General features: G+C 49.5%; 1 protein-coding gene across 1 annotated transcript in view; it reads right to left on the bottom strand.

The window, feature by feature from the left end:
- Positions 1 to 1586: 1586 nt before the first annotated feature.
- FERMT2 (fermitin family member 2) overlaps positions 1587 to 13534 on the bottom strand; it is a 50160-nt gene continuing 38212 nt past the window's right edge. Inside the window, exons 6-14 of the mRNA XM_017825444.1 lie at positions 12444 to 12527; positions 12140 to 12302; positions 10364 to 10413; positions 7546 to 7670; positions 5789 to 5895; positions 5208 to 5429; positions 2812 to 2832; positions 2189 to 2313; positions 1587 to 1884 (exon numbers count right to left, since the gene is read on the bottom strand). Of these exons, the coding sequence (XP_017680933.1) occupies positions 1602 to 1884; positions 2189 to 2313; positions 2812 to 2832; positions 5208 to 5429; positions 5789 to 5895; positions 7546 to 7670; positions 10364 to 10413; positions 12140 to 12302; positions 12444 to 12527 (1180 nt within the window). The 3' untranslated portion in view covers positions 1587 to 1601. The remainder of the gene's footprint in view (positions 1885 to 2188; positions 2314 to 2811; positions 2833 to 5207; positions 5430 to 5788; positions 5896 to 7545; positions 7671 to 10363; positions 10414 to 12139; positions 12303 to 12443; positions 12528 to 13534) is intronic.

Genomic DNA, 13534 nt, shown 5'->3' with positions numbered 1-13534 from the left:
TGGTCTAGTGGAAGGTGTCTCTGCCCATGGCAGGGAGTGGAACTGGATGATCTTTAAGCTCCTTCCAACCCAAACCATTCCATAATTCTGTGATTCTACAAATGATGATTTGGCCTCAACGATCATTATGGGTTCCTTCCACCTTTACACATCCTATAACTAACTCTATGATGACTGTTAGTCAAATATTTAGATACAGAAATACCTTTTTATTGCCTTTTTTATTATTTTTATTAATTTTCTATTTATTTGCCTCTTCATTTATTTATTTAAATTACCATTACACCTTTTATTCCCCCATGACTCAGAAACAATCCCTCAGCATGTTTCCACCTCTCCGTGGTGGGCACGTGGCCAGATTTTCTTTACTTCCAGAGAAACAGAGACCAGGCACAGACCCATTGAAGTCTGGGCTTTCTTTCCAGTTTTCCCTGGTTTTCTAAGTTGAATTTTTGCCTGAGAAATACTTTATGGGGGCTGGGGGAGCTCGTTTTGGAGGCACTGAACCGACCAACCATTTATTGATGCTCCTTCTCTTTTTGTCCCCCCATCACTGACAGCTCTGTGGGAGGGAGGGGGATTCCCAGCAGAGTATCCAAGCTGAATAACTGGGATATTGGGGCTTGCAACTGGGTCAAAACAATGACTCTGAGGCAGAGGGAAGCTGAATAATTTTTCCAACAACTCTTAACGAGCCACAAACCGCAGGACAACAGCCCTCATGTATCCCTGGCAATTTTAATTAGGTGTGCTGCCAAAAAGGAGACCAAAAATTTGTTCATCCAAACGTAACAGTGAGGGAAAAGCCCATCTCAGAGCCTGGGGAAGTGTCTGCTGTTTCTTTTCACTACTTACTTAAATGAAAGCCTGAGCTGTACAGCACATAAAAGGAACTTGGGTATGGATAAGGCCCTGTATATTTATGTTACTGGTTAGGATGAAGGCTGAGCATCAATGCTGAGGTTTGATTTTACTTAACTGCCTTGGAATGGGTGTTCAGAGACCAGAGAAAATTATTCCTGGATGCAGTAGAGAAAGATTCATGTTTTTTTTCTTTATTTTAAGGGTCACACTCTACTCCACCAGCAGCTGGGACAAGCTCTGCTTGATCTCCAAGGAGGGTGGAAGAGGAGGGAGGAAAAACTGTATTACATCAATATAGTAACATCCACACCTGGAGCACTGTGTCCAGCTCAAGAAAGACATGGAGCTGCTGGAGCAAGTCCAGAGGATGTCATGGAGATGCTCCAAGGGCTGGAGCCCCTCTGCTCTGGAGCCAGGCTGGGAGAGCTGGGGGTGTTCAGCCTGGAGAAGAGAAGGCTCCAGGGAGACCTGAGAGCCCCTTCCAGTACTTAAAAGAGCTCCAAGAGAGCTGGAGAGGGACTTTGGACATGAGCATGAAGTGACAGGACAAGGGGGAATGGCTTCCCACTGACAGAGGGCATGGTTAGATGGGATATTGGGAAGAAATTCCTGACTTCTCAGGTTGCCCAGAGAAGCTGTGGCAGCCCCTGGATCCTTGGAAGTGTTGATGGACAGGTTGGATGGGGCTTGGAGCAACCTGGGATAGTGGAAGGTGTCCCTGCCCGTGGCAGGTGGAACTACAAGATCCCAAACCATTTTGAGATCCTCTCCAGATCCCTTCCAACCCAAACTATTCTGGGATTCCATGATCCTAGGAGTGGTGCCTGTCTCAGGGACAGGAGCCAGGGAAGAGGACAGGTTGTAAAATGCCATCTCACCATTTTAATCTCCCAGTTCACGTTCCACTGCTTCATGTTGCTGAAGCGCCAGGTCTTGACGGCGTCTCCCGTGCTGGCGTCCATCCGGATCAGCCGGTTGTAGGCGATGCCGATCAGCTCATCCTTCTTCCCACCCTGGAACCTGTGACAGGGTGAGGGATTAATAAAATTGAGCCTGTGATAAATGCAAATTCAGCAGCTGAGTTAACTTGTAAAATAATTTATATAAGTCGATGCCATTAATGCTTTTAATTTCAGTTCCAGCGCAACTTCCCCAGCTAAGGATGAGCACAAGGGTGTCCCTGCCCGTGGCAGGGGGTTGGAACGAGATGATCTGCGACGTCCCTTCCAACCCAACCCATTCCATGATGATTCGGTGATTTTTAACACGCCCCACACATTTATTAAGGAAAATTCCTCCTGCCCAGCCCAGCGGCCCCACCGACCTTGCGTTGAAGTGCGTGATGCCGAACTCCGGCAGCGACTGCCAGGCTTGGATAAACCGCATCTTGGCCTCGATGAGGCTCATCTGGGCCACGTTCTGGTGGGCTTCCAGGATGCGTGCCGTGATCTGCGGGCGGCCAACACACCGGATTTAGGGAAGGGGGGCACCTCGGCGGCACCTCACGCGAACGGGAACAGCTCGGGAGCCGCCGCGGATCCGAACGCGGATAATCAACGATTTCTACCCCAAGGTCTTATTTCAGCCCCGACTGCTCAGAGCCTGCGACCACGGCGGCTAAACGTGGAGCTTCCCATCTCCAGACATATCAAAGCAAATATAGATCTGGGCTGTCTGGAGGCAAAAGAGCCGCTCGGGCTCTCAGGGAATTTTAAGGCGCAGGATGCGAGCGAACAACAACAAGGCAAATTTGTGGTGTAGGGTTTCCAGTTTCGCAGCATAAGTCACTGGGGACCACTATAAAAAAACCAAGCAGGGCCCAGGTTTCTCAGGGAGGGTGTAGGTTTTGTTAGTGTTTTCATCGCTGCTCTCTAAACCAGAGGGGTTCTAGATTATTTTAAAGTTTTATTTTAAACGTATCTTAATTTTATTGTTGCTGTCACTTACCAAGTCTCTTACATAGCCTGGCTGTAGATGGCAAGGCGAAATGGAAAAAAAAAAGGAAAAGGAGGCAGAAAGAAAAAAAAGCAATCAGAAATATGGCAACAAAGCAAAGAAAAAGTGTAAATTAACTGCAAACCAAAGTTCAAGCCAAAAAAAAAAAAAAACCAAACCAAAACACATGCACAATTCCTTAGGTGGAAAAGCAGCCAAAGTGAATGTGAGCAGGGACAAGCGAGCAGAGATCCGCCGCTCGTGCTGGCCCTGCCGGAGCACTGGTGTGATCCCAGCTGGGTCCTGGCATTGGTTTTGGTCCTGAGATGGTTTTTGTTGGATCTCAGGAAAAGGTTCTTCCCCCAGAGGATGGTGGGGCAATGAACAGGATTCCCAGGGTCATGGCCCCAAGGCTGCCAGAGCTCAAGGAGGGTTTGGACAACGCTCTCAGGGACAGGGTGGGATTTTTGGGGTGTCCTGTGCAGGGCCAGGAGTAGGACTGGATGATTCTTGTGGGTCAGCTCAGGGGATTCTGTGATTCTATGGACAAGCTGATGGATGAAAGGGAGGGTGAAGCTGCTGGCTTGGAAGAGAATTCATGTCCTCACATTCCTCCCCACATCTCTGAACAAACTCCAGGCTGCTCACTGACAGAGGAAGCTCAAGAGCTCACTATGAGCTCAGAAGTTCCTTTCATTTGGGATATGCAGAGAAATGATGGGGATGCTGCCCAGGGGAACAAGCAGATGTAGGATAACATCAGCTGGGCTTCCCAGGGATGTGTCTGCCCTTGCTGGCTCTGACACCAAACCCCAGAAAGGCACCTGAGAGCTGTGAAAACGCTTATTTTGGGTTGTTTTTTGTTTATTTGCATTTAGGATTTGGTGCTTCCCGACCCAGCCTGCCAATCCTACGCTGCCGCACGGGCACATGGAGACAAACATCACTGAGTGAGTTTGGGGCTGGAGAGGACCAAGAGCTTCTAGTAAACCCTCCAGCAAGGCCCGCTGCCAATTCCCATTCCAGCACTGTTTGTGGGCTGCATGACCTCCTCCTTTTCCTTCTCCTCCTCCTCCTCCTCCTCCTCTTTCCCTGTGCCGGGGCCACGGAGGGACCCTTGCGGTCAAATTCCTTGCATTCCCACAGCCTCCATCCCTCATTCCTCCCAGCAAACATCCTCTGCTGCTCCAAGCTTTGCCTCTGGCCACGAGGAGAATCCTAAATCCGCTGTTTAGCTGATGTCTATGAGGGACCAGCATCGCCATCGTGGCCGCTGTTCCAGCTGGGATCAGGACGAGGGCTCGTGCCCATCCCCACGATCCCATGGATTTTTTTTTTATAACCAGGATACCTGCACAGTAAGCAAGTTTTTCAAGCTAATATTTTTCCAGGTGCCTCCGTTTTACCGGAAACCCAGAAAGTATCACATATATGTTAAAACAGTATATTTATGCAGCCTCTCCTCCATCCAAGTGGATATAAAGGCTTATTCAGAAGAATAATAAGGGCTATATAAAATATAACTCCACTGCCAGGAAATCACCGTGCTGTGCCAATAAAAAGTTACATTTTTCCTGCTTCTCTGACTTGCAGCCTTCTTCTGGGCTCGGAGAAATCGCATCCAGCCAGAGGCTGAAGGATTTAAGTCACCAGAAGGCCACAGAGCAATGCTTTACTTATTTTTTGCTGCTGTTCTGACATATAACGTCTTTCAGAGAGTCAGGCATTGATTTCCAGCGTGGAACAGTTCAGCCCTGTCCTGCAGGGATGGGATGGAGCGTGGAGTTCAAGCTCGAGTCACAGCAACTCAAAAATGAAGCAATGTTTCAAGGACTGGCATTTGGAAGCAGTGGAAAAGCAAAGAGAGAAAATATGCAAACTGCATTTCAGCCAAGTGTGGATAAAGCACTGCAAGCAACTGCAACTCCGCTGATCCCGGGGATTTCTCCATGGATTCTGTGCGGGGAATGGGGTTTTAATCCCAGTACCGGGGATTGAGTCCAGCTGTGGGGAGAGATGGGGCAGCTGACCCCATCGCTCCACCATCACTCATCAGCAGGGGCCAAACCACTCCCAAAATTAATTTAAAATAAATGTAACCCAATTTTAAACATATTTACAATTAAAGACTCCCCGCTGCCCGGGCTGTGCACGTGCACATCACGCAACACCCGGCACGGCTCAGGTGGTAGGTGCCATCCCCAGGTGCTGCATCCAAACCACACCCTTCGGGTCAGTCACATCTCATTTTAGTAACCACGTGCACCCCACGGAAGTGAAGACATCCAAAAAACACGTCGTGTTAGACACCAGCTACCGCCAAAACACGTGCCCGGTCAGCCCAGACCACACCAACACCAAAGCCAACGCCAACGCCAACGCCAACGCCGCGCTGGGCCAGCACGTACCTGCTTGTTCTTGTACTTCTTCAGGTAGCGAGGGGAGACCAGGCACTCGGGGTTGATGTCGGTGTTGATCTGCTCGGGGATCAGCTGCGGGTCCGGGTTCAAATGCTGCATTTTCAGGAAGGACAGGATGTTCTGCACTTCCATGCCGTAGGAGCTGTCGGCCATGGTCTTGCCCTTGGAGGCCAGGCGGCAGGCGGCCATCCAGCTGGCGTACTGCGTCTCCTGCCCCCCCAAAAACAGAGACCCGCGCCCGTCAGAGCCGTGGGGCGACCACCAGGCGCCCCAGATAAAACTCCAGGGAGCCTCCATTCCCCTTCCAGCCCCCTAGAAGACTCAAACGTGCACCAGGACAGCCAGAAATCCAGCCAATGCATAGGCTAAAACCACAGGACAAAGCCAAGGAAGAGCAGGGAATGATTTTCTGCTCCGCGCTCACAGGTGAGGGAGGTGGAATGTGTTTGGAATGCTGAGGTCAGACACAGGCGAGGGCATTTTCTACCTGTTTTTTACTTAACAGCACCTCAGCATGAGCTGATGGTGGGGAAAGGGTGAAGAGGTGGCCAAGTCCAAGCGATACTTACGGTGTCGCAGCGCAGCCAAATTTCATTCATCCCCTCCGCCACCGGAATCAGGAGTTTGATGTTAAACTTCTGACCAGAGATGTTCACATCAGGGGTAACTTCACATCCTGCAATGAGGGAGCCAGTGTTTAATGGGGGGGGTGGTGAGGAACTATGCTTGAAAAAGAGGGGGGAAAAGCAAAAACAGGGAAAGAAAAGGCAAAGTCCTCCAAGTAGAGGGTCTCAGTGCTGCCAAATGTTTGTACCACATCTTCCAGGGGATGAACGCTCCACACAGCAGGGACAAAACCCATTGTCAGATGTCTCTTTTTCCAAGTGACGGGAAAATTGAGGGGGAAAAAGCAAGACCTGATTTGAAAGAAACAAGGCCAAAGCTAACGTATGCCCATGGAATTAACCTTGTGGATCCTGCCTGGCCTTGTGAGTGGATCCCATGGCTGGCAAATACACCAAAATTTTCCTAGAATATACTGAGTTGGAAGGGATCCACAAGGATCACTGAGTCCAACTCCTGACCCTGCCCAGGACACCCCAACAATCCCACCCTATCCCTGGGAGTGTTGTCCAAACCCTCCTTGAGCTCTGTCAGCCTTGGGGCTGTGCCCACTGCCCTGGGGAGCCTGTTCAGTGCCCAACCACCCTCTGGGGGAAGAACCTTTCCCTGATATTTCCTTTTATGAAAGGATACAAAAGGTGACTAGATGGGTGTTGACTCCCACCCTGAAACCCCTCTATGTTATTTATGCAAGGATGGGATGCCCCATCCCTGGAAGTGTTCCAGGCCAGGCTGGACAGGTCTTGGAGCTTGGAGCAACCTGGGCTAGTGGAAGGTGTCCCTGCCCATGGCCGGGGAGTGGAATGAGATGGTCTTAAAGGTCCCTTCCAACCCAAACCAGTCTGTGATTCCATGATTTTGGCTGCTACAGTGAGCGGTGAGGTGTGAGCATCCCGCTCCCGGAGTCTGGAGAGAACTCCAAGTGGCTGGATAAACACAGAGCGTGATGAACTGAAGCAGCCAAGTCCTCCCAGGCGCCGCTTCAACGCCGCCTCCGAGATTTTTTAAAAGTGCCGTCACAGCAGATCTGTCAAAAGCTCCCAAAAAGGTCCTGCGGGCCGGGCTTCGCTCCGACAGCAGCCCGAGGTCGCTTGGCATCCCATCTGCTCCTGCCTCCACGGGGAAAACAAATGAGCTCTCTCTGCAGCTCCGTGGCTGCCGGAGCAGGAATGTTTAACTTGACACAAGGAAAGCCAGCAACTGTAGGAATTTAAAAACCCGAGGCTTGCAGTGAGGCTGCTCCCAACCAGCACCGGGCAGAAGAGGGAAAATAATCTAAGGCAGCAGAGGAGGAGAATGGTCTGTTCTTCCAAGCTTAAACTCTTTTTTTTGCCGTGGGGATTGTGACTGAACTAAGTATGACAAAAAGAAGAGCAAGTGGAAGGTGTCTCTGCCCATGGCAGGGGGTTGGAATGAGATGGTCTTTAGGGTCCCTTCCAACCCAAACCATTCCATGATTCTGAAAGTTGTCTCCTCATGCTACTGGGGAGCTGTTGGTGCTTCCCTGTGGGATCACACCGTCTAGAAGTCCAAGTCTGTGCCACACCATCAAACCCAGTCTCCTCATTCCTTTAAACACGTTTACCCAACCCTGGGACGCCACGCCGAGGTGATAAAGCAGTGGGAAAGCAAGATGCAGGAGGAGCAGCCTCTTACTGGAATAAAAAGCAGCTTCTCTTCCCTCACCTCACTCTTCTCTTACCTCTCAGGTTCATCTGGTGAGCAGGAGTCCCATTGGATTCCTCTTTGCTTTTATAGCAGGAGATCGAGGTATCTTTGAAGGTGCACCAATAGGGCTTGTAGCCTTTCAACGTCAGCTTCTTGGGCCTGCCAGACACATGGAGGGACATCACGCTTGGCTTAAGCTCCTAAAAACAAGCTGCTGCACCAGGAAACTCATTATTTCACCCCTGGAAACCTGCTGTCAGCAGCCTGGGTTATTCCCCCACCCCTGGGATAGTCCCTGCCCGGGGGCTCAGCCATCCTTTCACTGCCGAGTTGAGCTCCAATGCCAAGTTTGGGCTCTTCAATCCCATGGAGGTAATTTGGGGCAAGGTGGGGGGAGCTGGAGAACTCTGTTACAAAAACAGACACGTCCCTGAACCGCTGCAAAACCTGCCTCTCCACCCACCACACGAAACTGGAACCACTTTGCTGGAGTTCCAAAGGGAAGCGGCACTTCCAAGGACTCGTCAGCCACACGCACGCACGAGTGCACTTGTTTTGTATTTAAACATTCCACACTCCAAAAGGTTCACTTCTTTTCTAAGGAAAGCATGGGATTTTGCTTGATTCTGCAGGAGAACTGATGGCCCTGCAAACCTGCAGCAAAGCAAAGCGACCACTTGGCAGGGTGGGACCCTGAGCTCATCCCACCACGAGCCCAGGGCCTTTGCAGAGCTCCAAGTATTCGAATTTTTTAACCTTCCCTAATTTATAAACCTTATTCTAAGGCTGGATCTGCAGCCTCTCACACATTTCTCATGTTTCCATCCCGGAAACAGCTGCTGATCTCTCATCTGCAGGGATCAAATATGTGATGGCCCCAATTGCTTGTCCTCAGGGATCTGCACTTCCATTTCCAAGCAAAAGCAAGCTGGAGGCTGCTCAGGTCAGAAGGAAATCAGGGATGTGGGGGAGAAACTGTCTGCCTGAACCTCCCTGCTCCCTGCTCCCACTCCTGATGGACACCTGAGCTGGGGCATCTGGTGCTTCCTCCTGCCCTTGCTGGATTTCCTCCTCCTCCAAAAGCCCTGGCACACACACAGCCCTGCCCTGGGAAAACTATACAACCACAATTTCCTTTGAAAGCTGCTTCCCACTATGGAAGAAGTCACCAGCCTCCAGCCAAGCCATCCCACACGTGCAGGTTTTTCCATCCTTCGTCAAAGATGCCTTAATGCATCTTTATTGCCTTTGGATTTTTTGGGGGGGCTCCTTTAAATTGCAGGAAGGGCATTTTGATGCTGGACATAATATATGGAGATATTGGGAAGGAATTCTTCCCTGTGAGGGTAGGGAGGCCCTGGCACAGGTTGCCCAGAGAAGCTGTGGCTACCCTTGAAGCATTTCGGGCCAGGCTGGATGGGGCTTGGAGCAACCTGGGATAGTGGAAAGTGTCCCTGCCCATGGCAGGGGGTTGGAATGAGATGGGCTTTAAGGTCCCTTCCAACCCAAAACATTCTGGAATTCTATGATTTTGGCTTGCAGGGGAGAGAGAAACATCCCAACTCTCTGCAGCAACACCAGGCACATACAGGGACATATTTACAGGAGCTAAATCTATGGAATATAAGGGACATGTATTGCAGCTCCTCTCCAAGTGAAGTGTGACAAGAGGCACATCCAAAGCTGGGCCAGCTCTGAACATCGTGCCATTTACATTGGATTGCTGGCACTAAAATACCTCTTGACCCCCATTTTTAGGAGCAAATGGAATTCTCTGTTCAATTTGACAGCTTTAAGTCCTAACCCCAGGGGGTTTTAGGCTTTTACTGGTCGAGGAATGGGCAGCTTCTGGCTGCTCCATCTCCTGGTGCTCCAATTTGCAGGCAATTAGCTCCCTGAGTCCTGCCTAATTTTATTGGCAAATCAGCAGATCAAAGGGAAGAACAAGATTTTTGTTTGTTTGTTTGTTCAAGGGAGGGAAGAAACACCCACTGAGGGGCTGCAGCCCTGAAACTTTGCCCTGATTAAGCCAGACCACAAGCCCAGACAGACGCAGAGACCTCATTAATTTGCCTTTGGAGAGGGAGAAGGAGTTTTTCAGAGCTGTGAGTGCCAGGTTCTGGCTCCAGAACCAAACAATTAATAAAATAAAGGCTTGTTCCAGAGCTATTTTGCTTCCTACAGCCTTTCTCCCCCCCCTCTATCCTGCAGTTCTGCTGTGAAATCTCATCACTATTCCCAGTTTCCAGAACTTTCACTGTATCCCTCGCCTCAGCCGGCAATAAATTGCAAAAGACAGTCGTGGCTGCCAAAAAATGCTACTCCAAGCCCAGACGCTGCTGTTCCCGGTTTCCACGTTCCACCATCCGAGTCAAAGCAAACTAAAAAAAAAAAATCCCTAAATCCTGAGTGAGCTGGAAGAGGAGCAGAGTCAACTTAACCTGCTCCTTCTGGCACGGAGAGGCTGGAGAGACTGGCTTAGAATTCATCCAGCAAACGAGGAGAAGTGTTTGAGGAGGGTTTTTAGGTCTCACTCCTAATTTTAGGATGGTTTATTATCTTTCAGGATGGTTTATTATCTTTCAGGATGGTTTATTATCTCCTGGGCAGTAAATGTGTTAAAGAAATAACCCAGCACATGTTGATGGCTATGGGCTGCAGCAAACCCTCCCAGTAGGAAAACATCCTGAATTTTTTATTTAAGAACTAATCAACTTCAAGTATTGAATATTTTGAATATCTTATGGCCAGGAGATGAAAAAAAAAAAAAAAAAAGGATGTTAAGAGGTAGGACCATTAATTATTCATTGCCATTACCAGTTTCACGAGCAGCTCTTCCCATCAGCACTTACTTGAAGACTTTAATGTAGTCGGCGAGCTCCGGGATGGAAGTGATGTCACCCTGAAAATCAAAGATTATCCCATTCACCCGCCTGCCCCAGCGGAGCCGGGACGGTGGATCCGGGAGGGAAGGGATGTGGTGCAGGGGAGGAAGCCAGGGGGCAACATCGCAGCTCAGGGGTCACTAAAACTGCTCCTGAGAAAGCCTCAGAGCCGCTTCCTGGGAGAATCAAGCGGTGAAAAAAATCTATGGCACAGCCTGTTTGGAAAGCAGAGGACAAGGTTTTATTTTCCTTTGAGGAATTCCTGCTGTTGCTGGAGCCAATTCCCACCCGCGAGGTCACGGGCGGTCACAGCGGCTCGTGTTCGCACGGGGATTTTTCTCCTCCTTCAGTTACTTCCCTATGCTCCAAAGAAAAGGAAAAGATGCACCTCCACAGAAAACTGACTGGAGAAGGGATCTCTGTGTCTAGAAAGACTTTCCCCTCCCCCACTGGATCTTTAGATATTGAGTTTAAATTCCCTTTTTGCATGAGGAAAATGTACAGGGAGGCACTTGGAACTCCCGGGAGCTGAAACTCAAGGGTTTTCGAGGGATAGAAAAAGGAAGGATTGCTCCAGCAGCTTCCAGTAGCAGGACAGTTTACTTTCAGTCTGCAGTGAACTGTTTATAGATACCACAGGGAAAAAAAAAAAAGCAGAATCTAAACAAACAATCCAGTAATTGCCCATTATCCGTATTCAATTACTCGAATGCATCTGGAAATGGCTCCTGGTTGCAAGCCCCGCGGAAAGGGATGGGGGTTTTTTTGGATGAATCATTGTCCTCTGCGCTCTTATCTGGCAGGGTTTGTTCCTTAGTGGTGTGTTCCAAATCTGGTTTTGAGAAGAAATTAGAAAATATGTCTCGGTGATAAAAATTTGTCGTCGTTTCTGTCGCAGCCACTGCTTTATATTGCAAAGCTCTGCTGTTGTTAATGCCAATACAGCATCTAAGAATGGATGTAACTTCAAAAAGACCCTTCATAAACACTTGAAAAAAAATTATATGAAGTGTAAAACCGGAAAATTTCAGGGATTTTAGGGTTGGAAAGAACTTAAAATGAAATTTAGAGATGGTATAAATGTGCAGAAAGCCTGGAAAAGCTGTGCTGGGCCAAGACTGACAGGACTGAGCCCTTTTAATGCATTTTAATTTTAAACCCTTACATTTTTAAAGGTGGAAAACGAGCGTTAAAACAGCATATTTGAACCCCCCCCCCAAATCCTCTGAAATAGAGACATAGGCTAAAATCCAGTGCAATAAAAGTAAGGTTTCATAAGCATAAATTAGTTCTGAAAATCACAGCAGCCGTTTTAGGTGCTGTAAAACATGAATTAGAAACAGAGGAAGAGAAACCTCAGCGTGGAGAACTCAGTATTTGGGAAAGTCAGTAGTGAGGACAGAAATCACATCCATTTAAATTTAGTTTTCCATTATTTCATCAGGAAGGTGGCTTGCTGTAGCGAGGATTCAGTAAGATTCTGGTTCCTCCAGGACTTCTCCAGACACTTTCTGTGGTTCCCTGCCCCAGAACTATCCCTCAGTATCTAAAAAAATCCCCTATTTTAAAGTAAATATTATTGGAGGTCTATGTTTTGTGTCACTTCACTGGGCTGGGGGCAACTTTCTCATAGAGAAATAGAAAAAAAAAAAAGGGAGAGGAAGGAAATAAAAAAGGTTGGAAGCCTGGAAAGATTCCCAGGAGGGAAGGAGGGGACACACATGGTGTGCCTGTAACCCTTACCAGGATGGTGGATGTCTTGCCACCTTCCAAGGTAATTTCCAGGTCCGAGAGCGCAGCATCCACCTCATCCACGTCCTTGTCGCTGTTGTTCAGGTGGTTTTCCGAGGACATGATGGACAGCTTGTTGATGTGGTACTGGAAGGCAAGGCACAGGAATGACCATCTTGGATGTTTTCAGCTCAAGGAGTCGGTGGCACAACCCCTGAGGGACCTCTCTGGGCCCCACAGGGCAGAGCTGCTCTTTCCACAGAATCACAGACTGGTTGAGATTGGAAGGGACCTCTGGAGGTCACCTGGTCCTAACTCCCTGCTCCAGATGTTGTCCAGGACCGTGTCCAGTTGGATTTTGAGTAACTTTGATAGAGACTCCTCAACCTTTCTGGGCAACCTGTGCCAGTGCTCAGTCACCCTCACGGTAAAAAAGTGTTTCCTGATGTTCAGAGGGAACCTCCCGTGTTCCAGGTTGTGTCCATGGCCTCTGGTCCTGCCACTGGGCACCTCTGTCCATCTCCTTCCCTGCCTCCCACCAGGTATTTATGTACTTAGTAAGACCCCCAGAGCCTTCTCTTCTCCAGGATGAACAATCCCAGCCTTTCCTCATAGGAGGGCTGTTCCCGGACCTTCATCATCCTTGAGGACTCTCTCCAGTCTGTCCATGTCTCTCTTGCCCTGGGGAGCCCAGAACTGGACCCAGTACTCCAGGTGTGGCCTCACCAGCACCGAGCAGAGGGGCAGGATCACCTCTCTTGACCTCTGGTGATGCTTTGCCCAGTACAAACCAGGACACTTGCTGGTGGATGGGGCTGTTCCCTCCAGGGGCACCTTCCCAGTGCCTAAAGGGGCTCCAAGAGAGCTGGCAAAGAGGTTGGAGGGACAGGACAAGGGGGGATGGCTTCCCACTGCCAGAGGGCAGGGTTAGATTGGATATTGGGAAGGAATTCTTCCCTATGAGGGTGCTGAGGCCCTGGCACAGGTTGCCCAGAGAAGCTGTGGCTGCCCCATCCCTGTAAGTGTTCCAGGCCAGATTAGACAGGGCTTGGAGCAACCTGGGCTAATGGAAGGTGTCCCTGCCCATGGCAGGGGGTTGGAACAAGATGGACCAAGTCCCTTCCAACCCAAACCATTCCGTGACTCCGTGTCTTTGCATCTGTTTTTGCCCCGGAAAACCAAAACATCCATGAAATCTCACAGGAAGGACTGTGCTCAACCCACTCTGGAGTGCTGGGATGTAAACTGAGTCATTATATTTCTGTTTTCTCTCGTTTTTTCCTGGGAGGGGCCCTTGGAGCAGACAGCCCTGCTCCTGAGGGGGACATTCCTGCATCCTACAGCGACGAGTCGTGCCAGACCACACGGAATAAATGTCTGCCATCCGTCCCACAGAAGTCAATAGCA

This window comes from Lepidothrix coronata, unplaced genomic scaffold (assembly GCF_001604755.1).
Source record: "Lepidothrix coronata isolate B3197 unplaced genomic scaffold, Lepidothrix_coronata-1.0 Scaffold119, whole genome shotgun sequence".
NCBI lineage: Eukaryota > Metazoa > Chordata > Aves > Passeriformes > Pipridae > Lepidothrix > Lepidothrix coronata.
Note: the sequence above shows the minus strand (reverse complement) of the source record. Positions and strands in the feature narration are given on the sequence as shown.